General features: G+C 34.3%; 1 protein-coding gene across 1 annotated transcript in view; it reads left to right on the top strand.

Moving 5' to 3' along the window:
• The window catches only part of PDCD4 (programmed cell death 4), a 28926-nt gene extending 12839 nt beyond the window's left edge, over positions 1-16087 (top strand). Inside the window, exons 5-12 of the mRNA XM_079696850.1 lie at positions 231-344; positions 2478-2699; positions 4250-4347; positions 5302-5416; positions 7992-8099; positions 9507-9617; positions 10308-10447; positions 15355-16087. Coding sequence (XP_079552976.1) covers positions 231-344; positions 2478-2699; positions 4250-4347; positions 5302-5416; positions 7992-8099; positions 9507-9617; positions 10308-10447; positions 15355-15415 — 969 coding nt within the window. The 3' untranslated portion in view covers positions 15416-16087. The remainder of the gene's footprint in view (positions 1-230; positions 345-2477; positions 2700-4249; positions 4348-5301; positions 5417-7991; positions 8100-9506; positions 9618-10307; positions 10448-15354) is intronic.
• The last annotated feature ends 1034 nt before the right edge of the window (positions 16088-17121 follow it).

Raw genomic sequence — 17121 nt, forward strand, 5'->3', positions numbered from 1 at the left:
TAGTTAGTGGTTTTAATCTGTATATTGGTTTATTATATTCAGATTTTATAAAAGAACAGTGACATAGATTCTGTTTTTATATTATATAAGTGATCAAAGCATGTAGCATCTCTTTTTCTTGCCCTGAATGGGTATTACTAACCAGTTGGAGTATAAAATTGTGAAACAATTTCAGTTTATCTGAATATTTTGTTCTTTAATTTATAACTTTCTGCCCCTTCCCTTTCCAGGAAAACTGTGTTTATGAAACTGTAGTTTTGCCTTTGGATGAAACGGCATTTGAGAAGACTTTAACACCAATCATACAGGAATATTTTGAGCACGGAGATACTAATGAAGTTGCTGTAGGTTTAAAGTTGGAAGTATAATTTATTTAACATAGGAGAGCAGACACTGTTAAAAGTAAAACATCGTATTCACAATGATCTTGGATCACTGAAAAAGTTGAAGCATTTTCTTATGCATAAATGAATTTCTAACTAAGAAATGGCCTAAAATTTTATTTAGACCACTTCTTACCTATTTGGGATCAGATGAGGGCTCTGTGCCATTTTCTTCTCTGAAAAATGGCACAACACAATATTTTAATAATTTTTATAATTATAGCATTTTTATAATTGATAGTTTATAAAATATAATTAACAATTTCAAGGCATTTATGAACCTTCTAAAATGTCCTTAGGGATCTCATTAAAAAGGCCTCAGTTCCATTTTTTTGACATTCATTTCAATGCTTAGGACTAGAATAAAATTTATCTTTGTACTCTGTCCAGAAAAGAACACAGATACAAAAGTTTGGAAAAGAATGCATACAGAAATCAAGAGAACAGATGTGTTTTTTTTAAAATTAATTAATTTATTTAATTTTTGGCTGCTTTGGGTCTTGGTTGCTGTGTGTGGGCTTTCTGTAGTTGTGGTAAGCGGGGTCTACTCTTCGTTGTGGTGCGCGGGCTTCTCATTGTGGTGGCTTCTCTTGTGGAGCACAGGCTCAGGGCACGTGGGCTTCAGTAGTTGTGGCATGTGGGCTTCAGTAGTTGTGGCATGCAGGCTTCAGTAGTTGTGGCTCGCGGGCTCTAGAGCACAGGCTCAGTAGTTGTGGCGCATGGGCTTAGTTGCTCCGCGGCATGTGGGATCTTCCCGGACCAGGGCTCGAACCCATGTCCCCTGCATTGGCAGGTGGATTCTTAACCACTGCACCACCGGGGAAGCCCTACAAACGTGTTTTTGAAGCATAATTTGTATGGGAACATTTACTGTGTTACGAATTGTTTGTAAAGTAAATCTAAAAGGGTAAAATTTAATTATTGGTCTAGTTCAGTAGTTTAGTATTACTGACTTAAAGTAATAAAATTGCATCTCCATAGAAGATTTTTATAATTTAGATTCTTTTAATTGAGACTGGGTTTTCTTTTTTTTTTTTTTTTTCTTTTGCGGTATGCGGGCCTCTCACTGTTGTGGCCTCTCCCGTTGCGGAACGTAGGCTCCGGACATGCAGGCTCAGCGGCCATGGCTCACGGGCCCAGCCGCTCCACGGCATGTGCGATCTTCCCGGACCGGGGCATGAACCCGTGTCCTCTGCATCGGCAGGTGGACTCTCAACCACTGCGCCACCAGGGAAGCCTCTAGACTGGGTTTTCTTGGTTTGTCTGATAATATGAGGTTTGATAGTTTTGAGTTTTTGTAGGAATAAAACCAAGTATTTGTTCAGCTTACCTAACTGGTGTCCTTGTTAGTAGTCGTTACTCTAAGTAACTGAGTTACAAGTTAGTCTCTGTGGTCATATTGCCTATATTCCACTTCCAACCTGGGCACTCCTCTGGGTGCCCTCAGCAAATACTTAATTTTTCTGTGCTTTGGGTGTGGTGAGTATGATGATAATACCTCCCTCAAAGAGTATGAACTAAGGTGGCTGTTATAATTCCTGATACACTGTAAGTGGTCAGTAAGTATTAGCTGCTGCTATTATATTTTTTAAGAGAAAGTTTTACTTTATCCTGGCATATAAAACAATAATCCCACTTAAAAACAGTGGTTTAAGATCTCATTTTAAACTTTATATGAAAGTATAAATATTTGGGTGAAGAAAGTATAAACAGCTTATGATAATGTAAAATGAATTTCCTTACAAATGCTCGTAAAACACTATTTCTAGAAGTAATAGAGTATAAGGCAGAGGGTTAGTTAACTCCTAACACCAAACTTAGCAATACTATGTAGTTTAATAAACTGTTTTAGGTGTAATTCACATTATTGATTTTAGTGATGTTCAGACAGTTGAAGCTTAAAGTGGATCAGTATTTAATTTATATGTAGAAAAAGACGTATTTATCTTATCCCCAAATTTTGAGTGCTTCTCTGATTTTTTCCAGTCAAGGAGAGAGAAGGATATATGGGTAATATCTTGATTTTTTTCAAAAATAAAATTAAATTAAATTGAACTATAGGCAGTGACATACTTTTTTTTTTTTTTTGAATAGGAAATGCTAAGAGATTTAAATCTTGGCGAAATGAAAAGTGGAGTACCAGTGTTGGCAGTGTCTTTGGCGTTGGAGGGAAAAGCTAGTCATAGAGAAATGACATCTAAGCTTCTTTCTGACCTTTGTGGGACAGTAATGAGCACAAATGATGTAGAAAAATCATTTGATAAATTGTTGAAAGATCTACCTGAATTAGCATTGGATACTCCTAGAGCACCACAGGTTTGTATGATTCTTCCTCTTGTTCATTCTCTCCGTCTACTTCACTTGCAAGTATAGACCTAATACATACTCCTAGGAAATTTTATTAGATGAAAGAAGAAAAACTGGCCCATATTCCCTGTCACACAAAGATAGCCCTCTAATGTTTAGTGTATTTTTCCCTAGCTGTTTCCACCCCCACAACATAGTTTTCATCACACTATAATTTTATATCTTACTTTTCCCCCCATGCTCTGTATAGTTTTTAGGTCATGTTTTTTTGCTGTCTGTATATTCCCTGTTACATGTAGTTAAGCTGTTTCATGAGCTAGGATTTTTTTAAAATGTAGATTGTTATAATTGAGGATTGAGTTTGCTTCACTAATGTTTATTATAAAAATAATGATAAATAAGATTGTTCCCTTTTGTAGCTTTGTGGGGAAATAATTAGAAAATTCATGACTTATGTATGCTTTTGTTTAGATTCTGTTCAAAGCCTTTTACTTTTATTAGATTTCATACATGCTGACACTATAATATGACTTTCTGGTTTGAAATTGAAAATGTGTGAAATCGTTGCTATTTACCTGAGCAAAGTTTTAAAGCAAGGTAGGAGCACTTAAACATTAATTTAGGAATAGACTATAGGTAGGTTAACATAAATGCTGTTTCTGTTATACTTCCTGTGACAGACAGTAAGTAGTCTGTGTCAGTATTGAGCTGTGATTCAAACATGAAATTTTTTTCTTTTTATACAATACCCAAACTTAAAAAAAAACTGTACATGAGTTAATAGTCATTATAGAAGTTTTGAAAAATAAAAGCCAAAAGGAAGAAAGGCCAGCAAAAATAACCACTGTTAACTGTTAACATTTTGGTGTTTAAATCTTCCATTCTACTTTTTGTGGGTATATATCAGTGTATGTTTTTTACATATCCTTACGTTTTTTGTTTTAATAAAAAGTGGAATCATACTGTATATGCTACTTGGTAAACTTGATTTTTCTTACACCATAAAATGTGGTAAACATATTTGGCCACACGGTGTACCGTCTTACATATATACCATTCAACCACACAATTACTGTTGGACACTAAGTTGTTTCCAGTTTTTTTAAGAAATAATGCTGTGAACATACTTCCAGATAGATATTTGTGCACAACTTTTCCCCCTCAGATAAATTCCTTTAATCAAACAGTTTTGAGAGACCATAGTCCAATTTTTTTTCTTTCCAGAAGAGATGTTTCTCTTGACTATTAAGTCATTGACTTATTAGCAAGTATTTTTGATTATATGCTTTGTTTCAAACAGTGTGCAACGTGTTGGGGATTCAGTAGTGAGCAAAACAAATATTTTATGCCCCCTTGGCTTTTAACTTGAAGGTTAAGATGTGGGAGTGTATGCTGGGCATAAACAGTAGGTGCTAAATAGGTTTTTGGAATACTCCAACATGTCTGAGGTATTGACTGTGAAGTTCAGCCAGTCTTTATCATTTATGTTTTTACAAATTGTGTTCTATAAAGCTTTATTTTAGATTTTTTTATATAGCTCTTTTTTTTTCTTATTATAGTTGGTGGGCCAGTTTATTGCTAGAGCTGTTGGAGATGGAATTTTATGTAATACCTATATTGATAGTTACAAAGGAACTGTAGATTGTGTACAGGCTAGGTAAGTAAATTAATTTTCCTACTTAGACTTTCAAAATAGGGGAAAGTTCTACAGGATTCTGTTGAAATGACACTTGAATTAATCAGACTTTGTGGACACCTATTTGTCTTTTTTGTGTACTCTTTACCGTTAAAACAAAATTGAGAGATTATTGACATGATATAACAGAAAGAAGACAGTACTATAATGCAGAAGTTCTGGGTTTTAGCTAAACTGTTAGCTACCTCTATGTCAAGCCACTTTTCTCTCGGCCTCAGTTTCCTTATTTATAAAATGAAAGGATGGGACTTGGAATGTTTTTTAAGGTCCCTTTAGGTTTTAATATTCTGTAATTATTTAATATTCTAATAAGATGGACAGTATTAACAAAGGAGCCCTATTTTCAATTTTATATTTATTTGCTATAGAAATCTTAGGAAATAATGTTTTTCACTTTTGTTCTTTGGTATAATTATAAGCTAAATGTGATATTTGGGAGTTATGCTCTATGATTTTTCATAACTTCATGGAAACTTAGACTTGGACTTAGCCATGTCTTAGGTTTTCACAGGTCTAGTAATTAATTTTCTAGGACTACTTCAGGTCAGAGTGGAATGGTTGCCCTGGTGGAAAGGCATGGATCTATGTAAAAGTTAGTTTTAGGTGAAACATTCCTTCTCAGGCTAGATCAGTAATTTTGAAATAACGTTATTAGACTTTTGTTGACCGAGAAATGGAAATGAGTGAGAGAATATTAATATGAGAAGCAACTTTTTTTGTTCCCAACTTTTTATCTTGAAAAATAGTTTTTTAAGAGACTTCTGAACTTTAGGTTGCTTTTATGTTATATGAAAGCTTTTAGTGTATATGGGTTTTTTTCCCCCAACTTCATCCATAATTTGGTCAGTCTCAAGCATGTCCATATGTCAAAATTAACTTTTTTTTTTTTTTTTTTTTTTTTTTTTTTTTTTGTAGAGCTGCTCTGGACAAGGCTACTGTGCTTCTGAGTATGTCTAAAGGTGGAAAGCGCAAGGACAGTGTTTGGGGCTCTGGAGGTGGGCAGCAGTCTCTTAACCACCTTGTTAAAGAGGTAACTACTGGGCATTGTCTTTAGCTTAATTTATATGTATTCTTCAGGGAAACAAACTCTGCCCTCTAGCTGGTATTTTTGTGGACAAAAATTAATTTCAGTCTTATAGCTGCAAGTGGAAAATGGAATAATCCTTATATATTTGGCTTTATGCCCTTTTGCTATAAATTATACAATAATTATATAGTCATTATTAAATTTTTATGGTTTCTCTGACTTAAAAATAAGACTGTGTTAAGTTAAAGCGGCTTTCATGAAGTTAAAGGGGTTTTCACGAAGAAGGCTGTGTAGGAACCTCAAAGGAATACCTAAAGTCTTTTTCTTGGAATTAAAAATTTTTCAGACTGTTGAAATAAGAGTTTCTGTTTTATAGTTATTCAATAAATGTCCATTTTTATAAGAGCAGTTTGAAACTGGATGGTCTCAGATTATGTTATGCATTATGAACACTAGAGTAGATCAGAGTGGTAGATTTTTGTAGGGAAGTTCACTACCTGTATGCATTCTTTAAAAGAAAAGGTAATTGGTTTTTGCATTAATACCAGCTTTCTTCTCTATGGATTTTTTTTCTGGCAGCAAAGTGATATTCTATAATAAGAAACCAGAAAAAGTAGTTAATCCTATTTGAAGATTTTTAAGAAAATTAGAAGATTTATATAGTACATGTGCTTCTGATTTTTGAGTATAATCTTTCATGTGACTATAGTTTTGATATTTAATAAATATTTTAATGATCTGTATACCAAGTTTGAGTGTTAAGGAGCTCAAAATATTGTTAGAGTTTTGACCAGTTTTGTTTTTATATATGTTAAGGTAGATGAGTTGGTGTTTGTAATGTCATGATTGCAATATCTGTTTTAAAAAATTTTTTAAGTTATTACAAAAATTGAGGTATAAAAACAGTGGAAATACCATAGCAGTTCAGCAAGAAAATGAAATAGAAGGCATCTAAGTTGGAAAAGAAGAAGTAAAACTGTCTCTGTTCCCAGATGACATGATCTGTATACAGCAAATCCAAGTGAATTCTCAAAAAAACAAAAACACCAAACTATCATAAACGAATTCAGCATAGTTGCAGGATACAAGATCAGTGTACAGAATTTAATTCTAGGTCTTCTGTACACTAGCAATGCAATGAATGGTCTGAAATGAAATTAAGAAACAATTGCATTTGTAATAGCATAAAAAGATTAAAATACAAAGGAATAAATTTAACAAAAGAAGTGCAAGTCTTGTGCACCAAAAACTGCAAAACACTGTTGAAAGAAATTAAATAAGGCCTAAATAAGTAGAAAGATATCCCATGTTTATGGACCGAAAGACTTAATATTGTTAGGATGATAATGCCTCTCAAAATTAATATTTTGAGAAACTGCCAAACTGTTTTATGGTATGTGAATTATCACAACAAAAAAAAGTGGTCACGATGAAAACTGAAATAAAAATACAGATATATATGAGGTTGACATTATTTGGATATTCATTTATTTTACATGGAAGGATGAGTTCGACAGAGAGGACTTTTAGAAATATATACATGTATTTATAATTTATCGTTCTCAACAACGCATAGAACCCAATGGGAAACATTTAAATACTTTAAGTGAATAACAAAGTTAAAAAACTAAGTGATGTAATTTAAATAATAAATATGTTAGCTTATAATTATAAAATGAAAATACTTTATTCAAGTAACATGCTTCAAATATTTATTTTCCTAAAGCATGATAGTAGGAATTATTCATCAAGATATATTCTGTTGATCAAATTTTACTCTACTTTTAATGGAAATACATTGTAGAAGTTGGAAGTAGAACATACTTAAATGAGAGTTCAATCAGCCAGTATTCATTGAGTGTCTACAAAGTGTCTAAAATTGCAAAGACGATTTTAACAGGCGATGTATAGGGGAGGACATTCCTCGTTGAAGTTCTTGTGCTGAAAAACTTTTTTTCTCTGGAGCCATAGATGTTCTTGTGCAACTTTCAACAGGGGAGTCAAGACTTGCCTCCTTAGCTATAACTGGAAGCTGAATTACTGACGAACGTTTTAAATAATGGTCCTCAAATCTTCAGTTGTAGAGAAAAGAGAAAAGTGCTTTGGAAATCTTTGCCCTGTCTAGTAAAGCCCTATTATCTCTCATTTTTTGGCTCCCACTTAATGTCATGCTGATGGAAATGGGTTTGTGCCACTTTAAAAATTCATTTTGAGACTTTCAGTTAGTGCCCTCTAGTGGTATTTAAGGTCCCTTGTTTTACAGGGAGCATTGAAGCATTATGGTCACAACTCAGGCCAAACACATCTTAAGTCTACTCGTCGATCGCAATGGATTATTAAAACACACTGAAACACTGCATTCCCTTCATGACTATGAACCATTTAAAATTTGGGGATTTGCTTTTTAATTATTAAAAAATTCTGTTATGATAGTGTCATGTCAAGACTATTCTTAGACAACTGTCTGTGACCTATTTATCATGTACTTTATTGAGATGAGGGTAAATAGATCCTTAGGCAAAACAGAATTTTTTAAAAATCAAGAATTCTAACACATCTCAATCTTTAAATCTAATAGATTGATATGCTGCTGAAAGAGTATTTACTCTCTGGAGACATATCTGAAGCTGAACATTGCCTTAAGGAACTGGAAGTACCTCATTTTCACCATGAGCTTGTATATGAAGTAAGATTACTTTGACATTCCAAAAAGAATTATTAAGTGGTCCTTTTTGCACCACAGTGACTTAATGCTTCTTTAATAACATACATTTTTGTTTTCTTTAAAAAATTTTAATATTAAGGGGGAGAGGGTTTTACAATTTTTTCTTTTTTTATCAAGGTATAATTTAGAGTAAAATATACTCTTTAGCCGTGCAGTTCAATGAATTTTTGACAAATGTATCAAGTCACATAACCACTATCTCAGAATATAGAACATTTCCATCACTTCCAAAAGTTTGGGGCTAACCTGCTCCCCTACCACTATCATCTCCTGGTAACCACTGATCTAATGTTTGTCCCTATAGTTGTGCCTTTCGCAGACTATCAGTCATATGAATGGAATCATACTGTGTGTCTGACCTTCTTCAGGTAGCATAATGCTTTTAAGATATGTCCATGTCATTTTATGTAACAGTAAATTCGCTTTTTAGTGCTGGGTGATATTCCTTTGAATAGACCTACCATATTGTTTCCAGTTTGAGTGATTATTTTAAAAAAAGCAGTCATAAATATTCACTCACAGGTTTTGTGTGGACATATCTTTTCATTTTTCTTGGGTAAATACCTAGGTGTTGAATTTCCGGATCATACAGTAAGAGTATTTTTAACTTTATAAAAACATTTGTATTCATGATACATACTTTCCAGATTTTTCCTTTATTTTATAATATCTTTATTAAAATAATGTTTTCATTCCAGAATATGCCCCCTCAACATATTGTATTAGATATTTGGCAATATGTTAACAAAATGCATTGGCTTTAATTTCTATATAGCATCTGTCATTTTATCTCAGATAATGATAATGCCAGGAGGTTTGAGTTAAATGAAAAGTGCTTAGATAATGTTTAGCATTTCTAGATTTAAATCTTAGCCTTGCACTTCTCATCTGTGTGCTTTTGAGTGATTCATTTTAACTTTTAAAGTATTAGTTTCCTCATCTTTTATTATTTGTTTATTTATTTATTTCCCCCCTCCACACACACTGTATTTTATTTTTACAAGAGATAAATAAACTGACACCAAGCATTGTAAATGGATGACCGCAACAAAAGCAACAATGATTGCAATTACCGAACACAAAACACATTCATACTATGTCATAATATTGACATTCAGTCCAGTAATCCTCCACTGCAACAGCTCCTTTACTTTGCAGTGATAATTGATTTGTGTATTTTTTGCCTCTGAGTCCTTGTGGGATTTTTTTTAAATTCAAACAGAAAGTCACAAAAATTATAATTATAATCATCCTCATCTATACATATATATACATATATATACATATTAGAGATGAGATCTGATAAATTTTAGGAGCAGTTTCTTATATGAAAATGAGCAATAATTCAATCATTTATTCAATTTTTAGGCCATTGTAATGGTTTTAGAGTCAACTGGAGAAAGTACATTTAAGATGGTTTTGGACTTACTAAAATCTCTTTGGAAATCTTCTACCATTACTCTAGACCAAATGAAAAGAGTAAGTATAACATTATTTTGAACAGTTTTTAGGCTTACATCTTAAATATATATGACTGAATACAGATTACGAATTGTCAATGAAATTTTCTTTTAGGGTTGTGTAGTAATATTATGCCTATATATATATGTGTGTGTGTATATATATATGTATATATTTTAATGGTACTGTTTATGTTTGAACCTCTTATAGCCATTTCCTGGAAAGTAATAAATACTCCAGTATTTTTGAGCCTGTATTTTGAAAAATGTGATGTGTATGCGTTCTTCCTCAAGAGTTCTAAATTGCGATAATTTCTTTTTTATATCTAGAGAGAAACATGAATTTCTAACAAATTTATAAAGTACTTAATTTATTCCTATTTAAAATTGTATGCATTGTTATTAAATATTGGTGAGGTTCTTACTTGCCTTTTATTTTTTAGAAATGTAGTAAATGTATTATAGAGAAGTAGATGGGGAAGAAATGTGTCCAACGTCTAATGTCTGCCTGAAGCTCTTTTGAGAGAACAGTTTTAAAGAAAATATTCTGTAAAAAATAGACTTACTCTTCGTACTTTTCAAGGTTCGGATCTGACTGCAGTCTAATTATATGAACATTTGGCCTTAAATATAGATTGATAATAGTGGTGGGTTGTATGGCATTATGTATTTATGGGCTAACAACTCTGATGTAATTCCATTGTTTTAGGGTTATGAGAGAATTTACAGTGAAATTCCAGACATTAATCTGGATGTCCCACATTCATACTCTGTGCTTGAGCGATTTGTAGAAGAATGTTTTCAGGCTGGAATAATTTCCAGACAACTCAGAGATCTTTGTCCCTCAAGGTACTTTGTTTATTACCTTCTCAACATGAAATACTGGCTGAGGTGCTTGGGAGGGCTAAGCTAATTTTCTGTCATTCCAGCTGTATCTGAAAAATAATAGTATCTTCCCTGAAGTCACTCATCAGTGAAAATCATCAGAATTTATGGAGATACAAGGGTGAAGCTTATTTTGTTCTCTTGTAAATCTGTATAGGACTACCTCATGAAGCCACAGTTCATTGGAAGGAAAATAATTTTGTGGAGCAGTTCTGTGTACCAGGCTCTGTTCTAAGTAGTTTAAATATTATTTCAGAGTAGATATCACCAGTAAGATGAAAAAATTGAGGCTTACGGCAGTGTAATGTACCTTTTCTAAGGTCACGGTAGAAGCCAAGGATGGATCCAGACTTTTTATGGCTTTTAAGATCTAGGTTCATTCCTGTATTTCATGTGGGTTCCTTTTGCTCCCTCATAGAATGGAGAATTGGGACTGATTGGATTTTACCTCTCTAGAAAGTGTGTGTGTGATTCTTTTGGAGGTATTATATATGTGCTGCTAGGTTCAAACTCTTTAGGCGTTGATGAATTTTTTTTGTTATTGTTAAAGCTTATAATGAAGTTTGTATTGTAATAGATATAAAAGTTTAGCAACAGTTAACCTTCTTGTCTGGGTCTGTTTTATATTTTAAGTTTTTGTAATTTTTATGTGAAGAAGTTTCAGTCTTTATGTATTTTTATGTAAGCGCACTGTGAGAATTAAATCTCAAAAAATACTTCCCGATAGTGTCCTTTGTTCTACAAAGTTTAGAAGCCATTAAGAGAGAAGAAAAAGATAATGGTGGAATATACATTTTAGTGGCTTTGATAAAAATGTTTGAAAATGTAGATCTCTACTTTGGTGATGGCATCATTGATGTACTGACGTGCCAAGTGGTATACATCAGTAACAACTGTCAGCTTTGGCAAGGCTTTCTGCTACTTGCTGCTTCATTTCCAGCCTTGATCTCCTAATATTATAGTGTGAAGCCTTTCTGTTCAGGAAAATATAGCTGGTTTACATTTAGACTTAGTATGAAAAGGGGTTAACACTTTGGCACTGGCTCTTTAAAAAAGTTTTTCAGCCTCTATTCAAAAGTCTAACTCGTTATTTCTATTGTGGCTTTACTTTCAAGGGTCATTTGAAGAGATGTCTAAACTTTCTATGTATTTCATAGAACTTTCACTTTTTATCTCTATCCTTTTGCTTATTTGGACGGAGTGCACATTTGTGTGTGACCTTGAATGCCTCTGTGTATTGGTCTAGGGTCAGAGAATAATCAGGGCTAATCCTGCTCAAGTTCTGTTTAGCACTTACTGCTTTAGGCTGCTGTTCAACTATTCCTCTTGGGCTGCTGTCCCTACATGTAGCTAGTGTGTGGTTACATTATAGAGGAAGGTCTCTTGAGTTTGAAATAGCAGAAATCTCAAAATGGGGCATATGGGACTTCCCTGGAGGTCCAGTGGTAAAGAATCCGCCTTACAATGCAGGGGACATGGGTTCAGTCCCTGGTCGGGGAACTAAGATCCCACGTGCTGCGGGGCAGCTAAGCCCGCACACCACAACTACTGAACTCACGTGCCTCAACAAGAGCCCACGTGCCGCAAGCTACAGAGCCCACGTGCCGTGGAGCCCGCGCGCCGTGACTACAGAGCCCATGCACCCTGGAGCCCGCGCACAACAGCTACAGAGCCAGTGCGCCCTGGAGCCCACGAGTCATAACTAGAGAGAGTAAACCCACGTGCCATGATTAGAGAGAAGCCTGTGTACTGCAACGAGAGAGAAGTCCACATGCCGCAACAAAGACCCAACACAGCCAGAAAAAAATAAGAACATAAATAAATAAAATAAATATTTTTAAAAAAGGGGCATATACTGGAATTAATTGGACTCTGTTTTTCCACATTCAGGTTATGGCTTTTCTATATCTGAGAAAAAAATTAAACATTATTAAACATAGATATTTTGATAGGTTCTGTAGCTCTAGTTTGCATAATTCCCAATCATGTTGGTGTTTCCTATTTGGTTCAGTGTTTAGCTTTCAAATAATATTAATGACATAGTAGAAATAAATACAGGCATACCTCATTTCATCATGCTTTGCAGATGCTGTGTTTTTTACAAATTGAAGGTTCGTGGCAACCCAGCGTTGCTAAGTCTATTGGTGCCATTTTCCCAACCAGCGTTTGCTCACTTTGTGTCTGTGTTGCATTTTGGTAGTTCTCAGTATTTCTAACCCTCCACCAGCAAAAAGATTAATGACCTGTTAAAGGCTCGGATGATAATTAGCATTTTTCAGCAATAAAGTAGTTTTTAATTTTGATATGTACATTGGGTTTTTAGACATAATGCTTATTGCACACTTAATAGGCCACAGTATTGTGTAAACATAATTTTATATTCAGGAAACCAAAAAACTCATGTGATTGCTTTAATGTGATAGCACTTTATTGTGGTGATCTGGAACTGAACCCACAATAATTTTGAGGTGTGTTTGTATTAAATTTCCAAACAGCATAATAAGGTTTGCCTTATTTATATTTTAACTTGTTTTTTTTACATGACTTCATTTGGACAGTGAACTTATTTCAATCATCAAGCTTTTATTTAAAAACTGCTCAGATTAAGCAGTTCATTTGATATGTTCTAGGATATGTATCAGGGAAAGTCTTTTCAAAAGACTTAGAGGAATTCTGACTTTTAAAAATTTAAATGACAATACACCCCTTCAAAAATTAATGAATAACCAAAAAAGATGAAGTTTTAAATTGTTTTAGTTGACTGTAGTCAGAATTTGTTTTCATGTTAGTGTTTTTTTTTTTTTACATCTTTATTGGAGTATAATTGCTTTACAATGGTGTGTTAGTTTCTGCTTTATAACAAAGTGAATCAGTGATACATATTATTTGTTTGTTTTTGTTATTTTGTTTTTTTTTGCGGCACGCGGGCCTCTCACTGTTGTGGCCTCTTCCGTTGCGGAGCACAGGCTCCGGACATGCAGGCTCAGCGGCCATGGCTCACAGGCCTAGCCTCTCCGCGGCATGTGGGAACTTCCCAGACCGGGGCACGAACCTGTGTCCCCTGCATCGGCAGGCGGACTCTCAACCACTGCGCCACCAGGGAAGCCCTGATACATATTATTATATCCTCATATCTCTTCCCTCTTGCGTCTCCCTCCCCCCCACCCTCCCTATCCCACCCCTCTAGGTGGTCACAAAGCACCGAGCTGATCTCCCTGTGCTATTTGGCTGCTTCCCACTAGCTGTTAGTTTTACATTTGGTAGTGTATATCTGTCCATGCCACTCTCTCACTCTCTCACTTTGTCCCAGCTTACCCTTCCCCCTCCCTGTGTCCTCAAGTCCATTCTCTAGTAGGTCTGCGTCTTTATTTCCGTCTTGCCCCTAGGTTCTTCATGACCTTTTTTTTTTTTAAGATTCCATATATATGTGTTAGCATACGGTATTTGTTTTTCTCTTTCTGACTTACTTCACTCTGTATGACAGACTCTAGGTTCATCCACCTCACTACAAATAACTCAATTTCGTTTCTTTTTATGGCTGAGTAATACTCCATTGTATATATGTGCCACATCTTCTTTATCCATTCATCTGTTGATGGACACTTGGGTTGCTTCCATGTCTTGGCTATTGTAAATAGAGCTGCAGTGAACATTGTGGTACATGACTCTTTTTGAATTATGGTTTTCTCAGGGTATATGCCCAGTAGTGGGATTGCTGGGTCCTATGGTAGTTCTATTTGTAGTTTTTTAAGGAACCTCCATACTGTTCTCCATAGTGGCTGTACCAATTCACATTCCCACCAGCAGTGCAAGAGTGTTCCCTTTTCTCCACACCCTCTCCAGCATTTATTGTTTCTAGATTTTTTTGACGGCCATTCTGACCAGTGTGAGATGGTATCTCATTGTAGTTTTGATTTGCATTTCTCTAATGGTTAATGATGTTGAGCATCCTTTCATGTGTTTGTTGGCAATCTGTATATCTTCTTTGGAGAAATGTCTATTTAGGTCTTCTGCCCATTTTTGGATTGGGTTGTTTGTTTTTTTGATATTGAGCTGCATGAGCGGCTTGTAAATTTTGGAGATTAATCCTTTGTCAGTTGCTTCATTTGCAAATATTTTCTTGCATTCTGAGGGTTGTCTTTTGGTCTTGTTTATGGTTTCCTTTGCTGTGCAAAAGCTTTTAAGATTTATTAGGTTTCATTTGTTTTTGTTTTTATTTCCATTTCTCTAGGAGGTGGGTCAAAAAGGATCTTGCTGTGATTTATGTCATAGAGTGTTCTGCCTATGTTTTCCTCTAAGAGTTTGATAGTGTCTGGCCTTACATTTAGGTCTTTAATCCATTTTGAGTTTATTTTTGTGTATGGTGTTAGGGAGTGTTCTAATTTCATTCTTTCACATGTAGCTGTCCAGTTTTCCCAGCACCACTTACTGAAGAGGCTGTTTTTTCTCCATTGTATATTCTTGTCTCCTTTATCAAAGATAAGGTGACCATATGTGTGTGGGTTTATCTCTGGGCTTTCTATCCTGTTCCGTTGATCTATATTTCTGTTTTTGTGCCAGTACCATACTGTCTTGATTACTGTAGCTTTGTAGTATAGTTTGAAGTCCGGGAGCCTGATTCCTCCAGCTCTGTTTTTCTTTCTCAAGATTGCTTTGGCTATTCGGGATCTTTTGTGTTTCCATATAAATTGTGAAATTTTTTGTTCTAGTTCTGTGAAAAATGCCATTGGTAATTTGATAGGGATTGCATTGACTCTGTAGATTGCTTTGGAAATTAATGAATAACCAAAAAAGATGAACTTTTAAATTCTTTTAGTTGACTGTAGTCAGAATTTGTATCTGTTTTCATGTTTGTGTTCTTTTCGTTGCAGGGGCAGAAAACGTTTTGTAAGTGAAGGAGATGGAGGTCGTCTTAAACCAGAGAGCTACTGAATATAAGAACTCTTGCAGTCTTAGATGTTATAAAAATATATATATATCTGAATTGTAAGAGTTGTTAGCACAGGTTTTTGGGGTTTTTTTTAGCACTTGTTTTGGGTACAAGGCATTTCTGAAATTTTGTAAACTTACATTTAAGGGAAATTTTTAAATGAAGTGTTTTTCCTTTTCCTTTTTTTTTTTTGAGCGTGTAAAGGAGGGACAGAAAAGTAACCACTTCTTAAGTGGGATATTCTCATAAGCTACCTTTTTTAAGTGCCATGTTTATGACATAATCATTCCAAGTTTTGCATTGATGTCTGACTGCCACTCCTTTCTTTTAAGGACAGTGTTTTTGTAGTAAAATCACTGGTTTATACAAAGCTTTATTTAGGGGGTAAAGTTAAGCTGCTAAAACCCCATGTTGGCTGCTGCTGTTGAAATACTGTGCTTTGGGAGTAAAAAAAAAAAAAAAAAAAAAAAAAGTTATTTCTTTGTCTTAAAGAATTTTTAAAAAATGACTTAGTTATGAAGACTTATTCATCTTTCCAGGGAACATATTGCTCAGTCTTAAGGACTAGACAGTTAAGTAAATGGTGGCTGGAACATCTATTTTTCTACAAAACTGGACGAATGAACCCAGTTCTAGAAGAATGTATGACAAAATAAAACACATGAAGCAGTGTTGATTCTTTATTGGGAGTACATTTATTTTAGGGCTTTCAAAAAACATATTTCACACAAAAAATTTTAAATCATATAAAAGAGCATATTTGAACCTAGTGAATTTTAAACTTTGCTCCTAGCAAACTTTTAAAACAAGAGTACAGTAGTAAATAAATTATTTTAATATTATACTTGGTGGGAAATAGTTGCACACTTACCTGTTTTTGATCTTATCTAGAGCTTAATGAAATTTCTAAAACATATATACCTTTCAAAATTCTTAAGTTCTATTACCAAGTAATGCTTGTGTTACAAAAAATTATTCTTCAAAGAGTCATAGTTTTACATGTACCCAGTGTCTGAGAAAATAGTTACCAATAAATAAGTTATTTAAAGAGTGATCACATTTCTGACCTCCTTTGCAGAGCATAAATACTCAGCAAGGCCTCAAGGTCCATACTAATTTAAATTGTCTGATATTGACTGCAGCAAACCAACCAAGAATTATATTGAGAATTCACAAAGGTATTCTTAGAACATACCCATTACAGGTTTAGCTACAGTCTTTTAGAACTAAAACTTCCAATTTTATGTTCATATTTACTTCATGGGCTCTTTCAAGTCCATATTAATTTCCATTTTTAGGGTTTTAAAATTGTGTTTGATACCTGGAAGACAAAGATGGCCAGGTAAGTCCTTAAAATCAGTATAATTAAAAGCTTAGGTAACTACTGGATAGGTGAGGGTTTCTTAAAAATTAAATTTGTTTAAGAAGTACAGTTTTGTCATTACTAGTAGGATCAGTTGGTCAGGCAAGATAGCCTTAGATGTGTCAAGACACAAAATTCTTCAAATTCAGTTTTTAATAAACATTTACAGGATTCTCTGACTATAAAAGGTGCATTTACTCACTTGTGCCTAAGAATGTTATCTAGAAAATTGATAGTAACAGGAATGGTGAACAATAATTTGCAGTTCTAAAAACTTGGGTTAAAAAACCCCCAAAATTTGGGTTCAGAGTTTTCAAATTGCTTCTGTTCAGTACAAACCAGAGT

This window comes from Hyperoodon ampullatus, assembly GCF_949752795.1.
Source record: "Hyperoodon ampullatus genome assembly, chromosome: 1".
Classification (NCBI taxonomy): Eukaryota; Metazoa; Chordata; class Mammalia; order Artiodactyla; family Ziphiidae; genus Hyperoodon; species Hyperoodon ampullatus.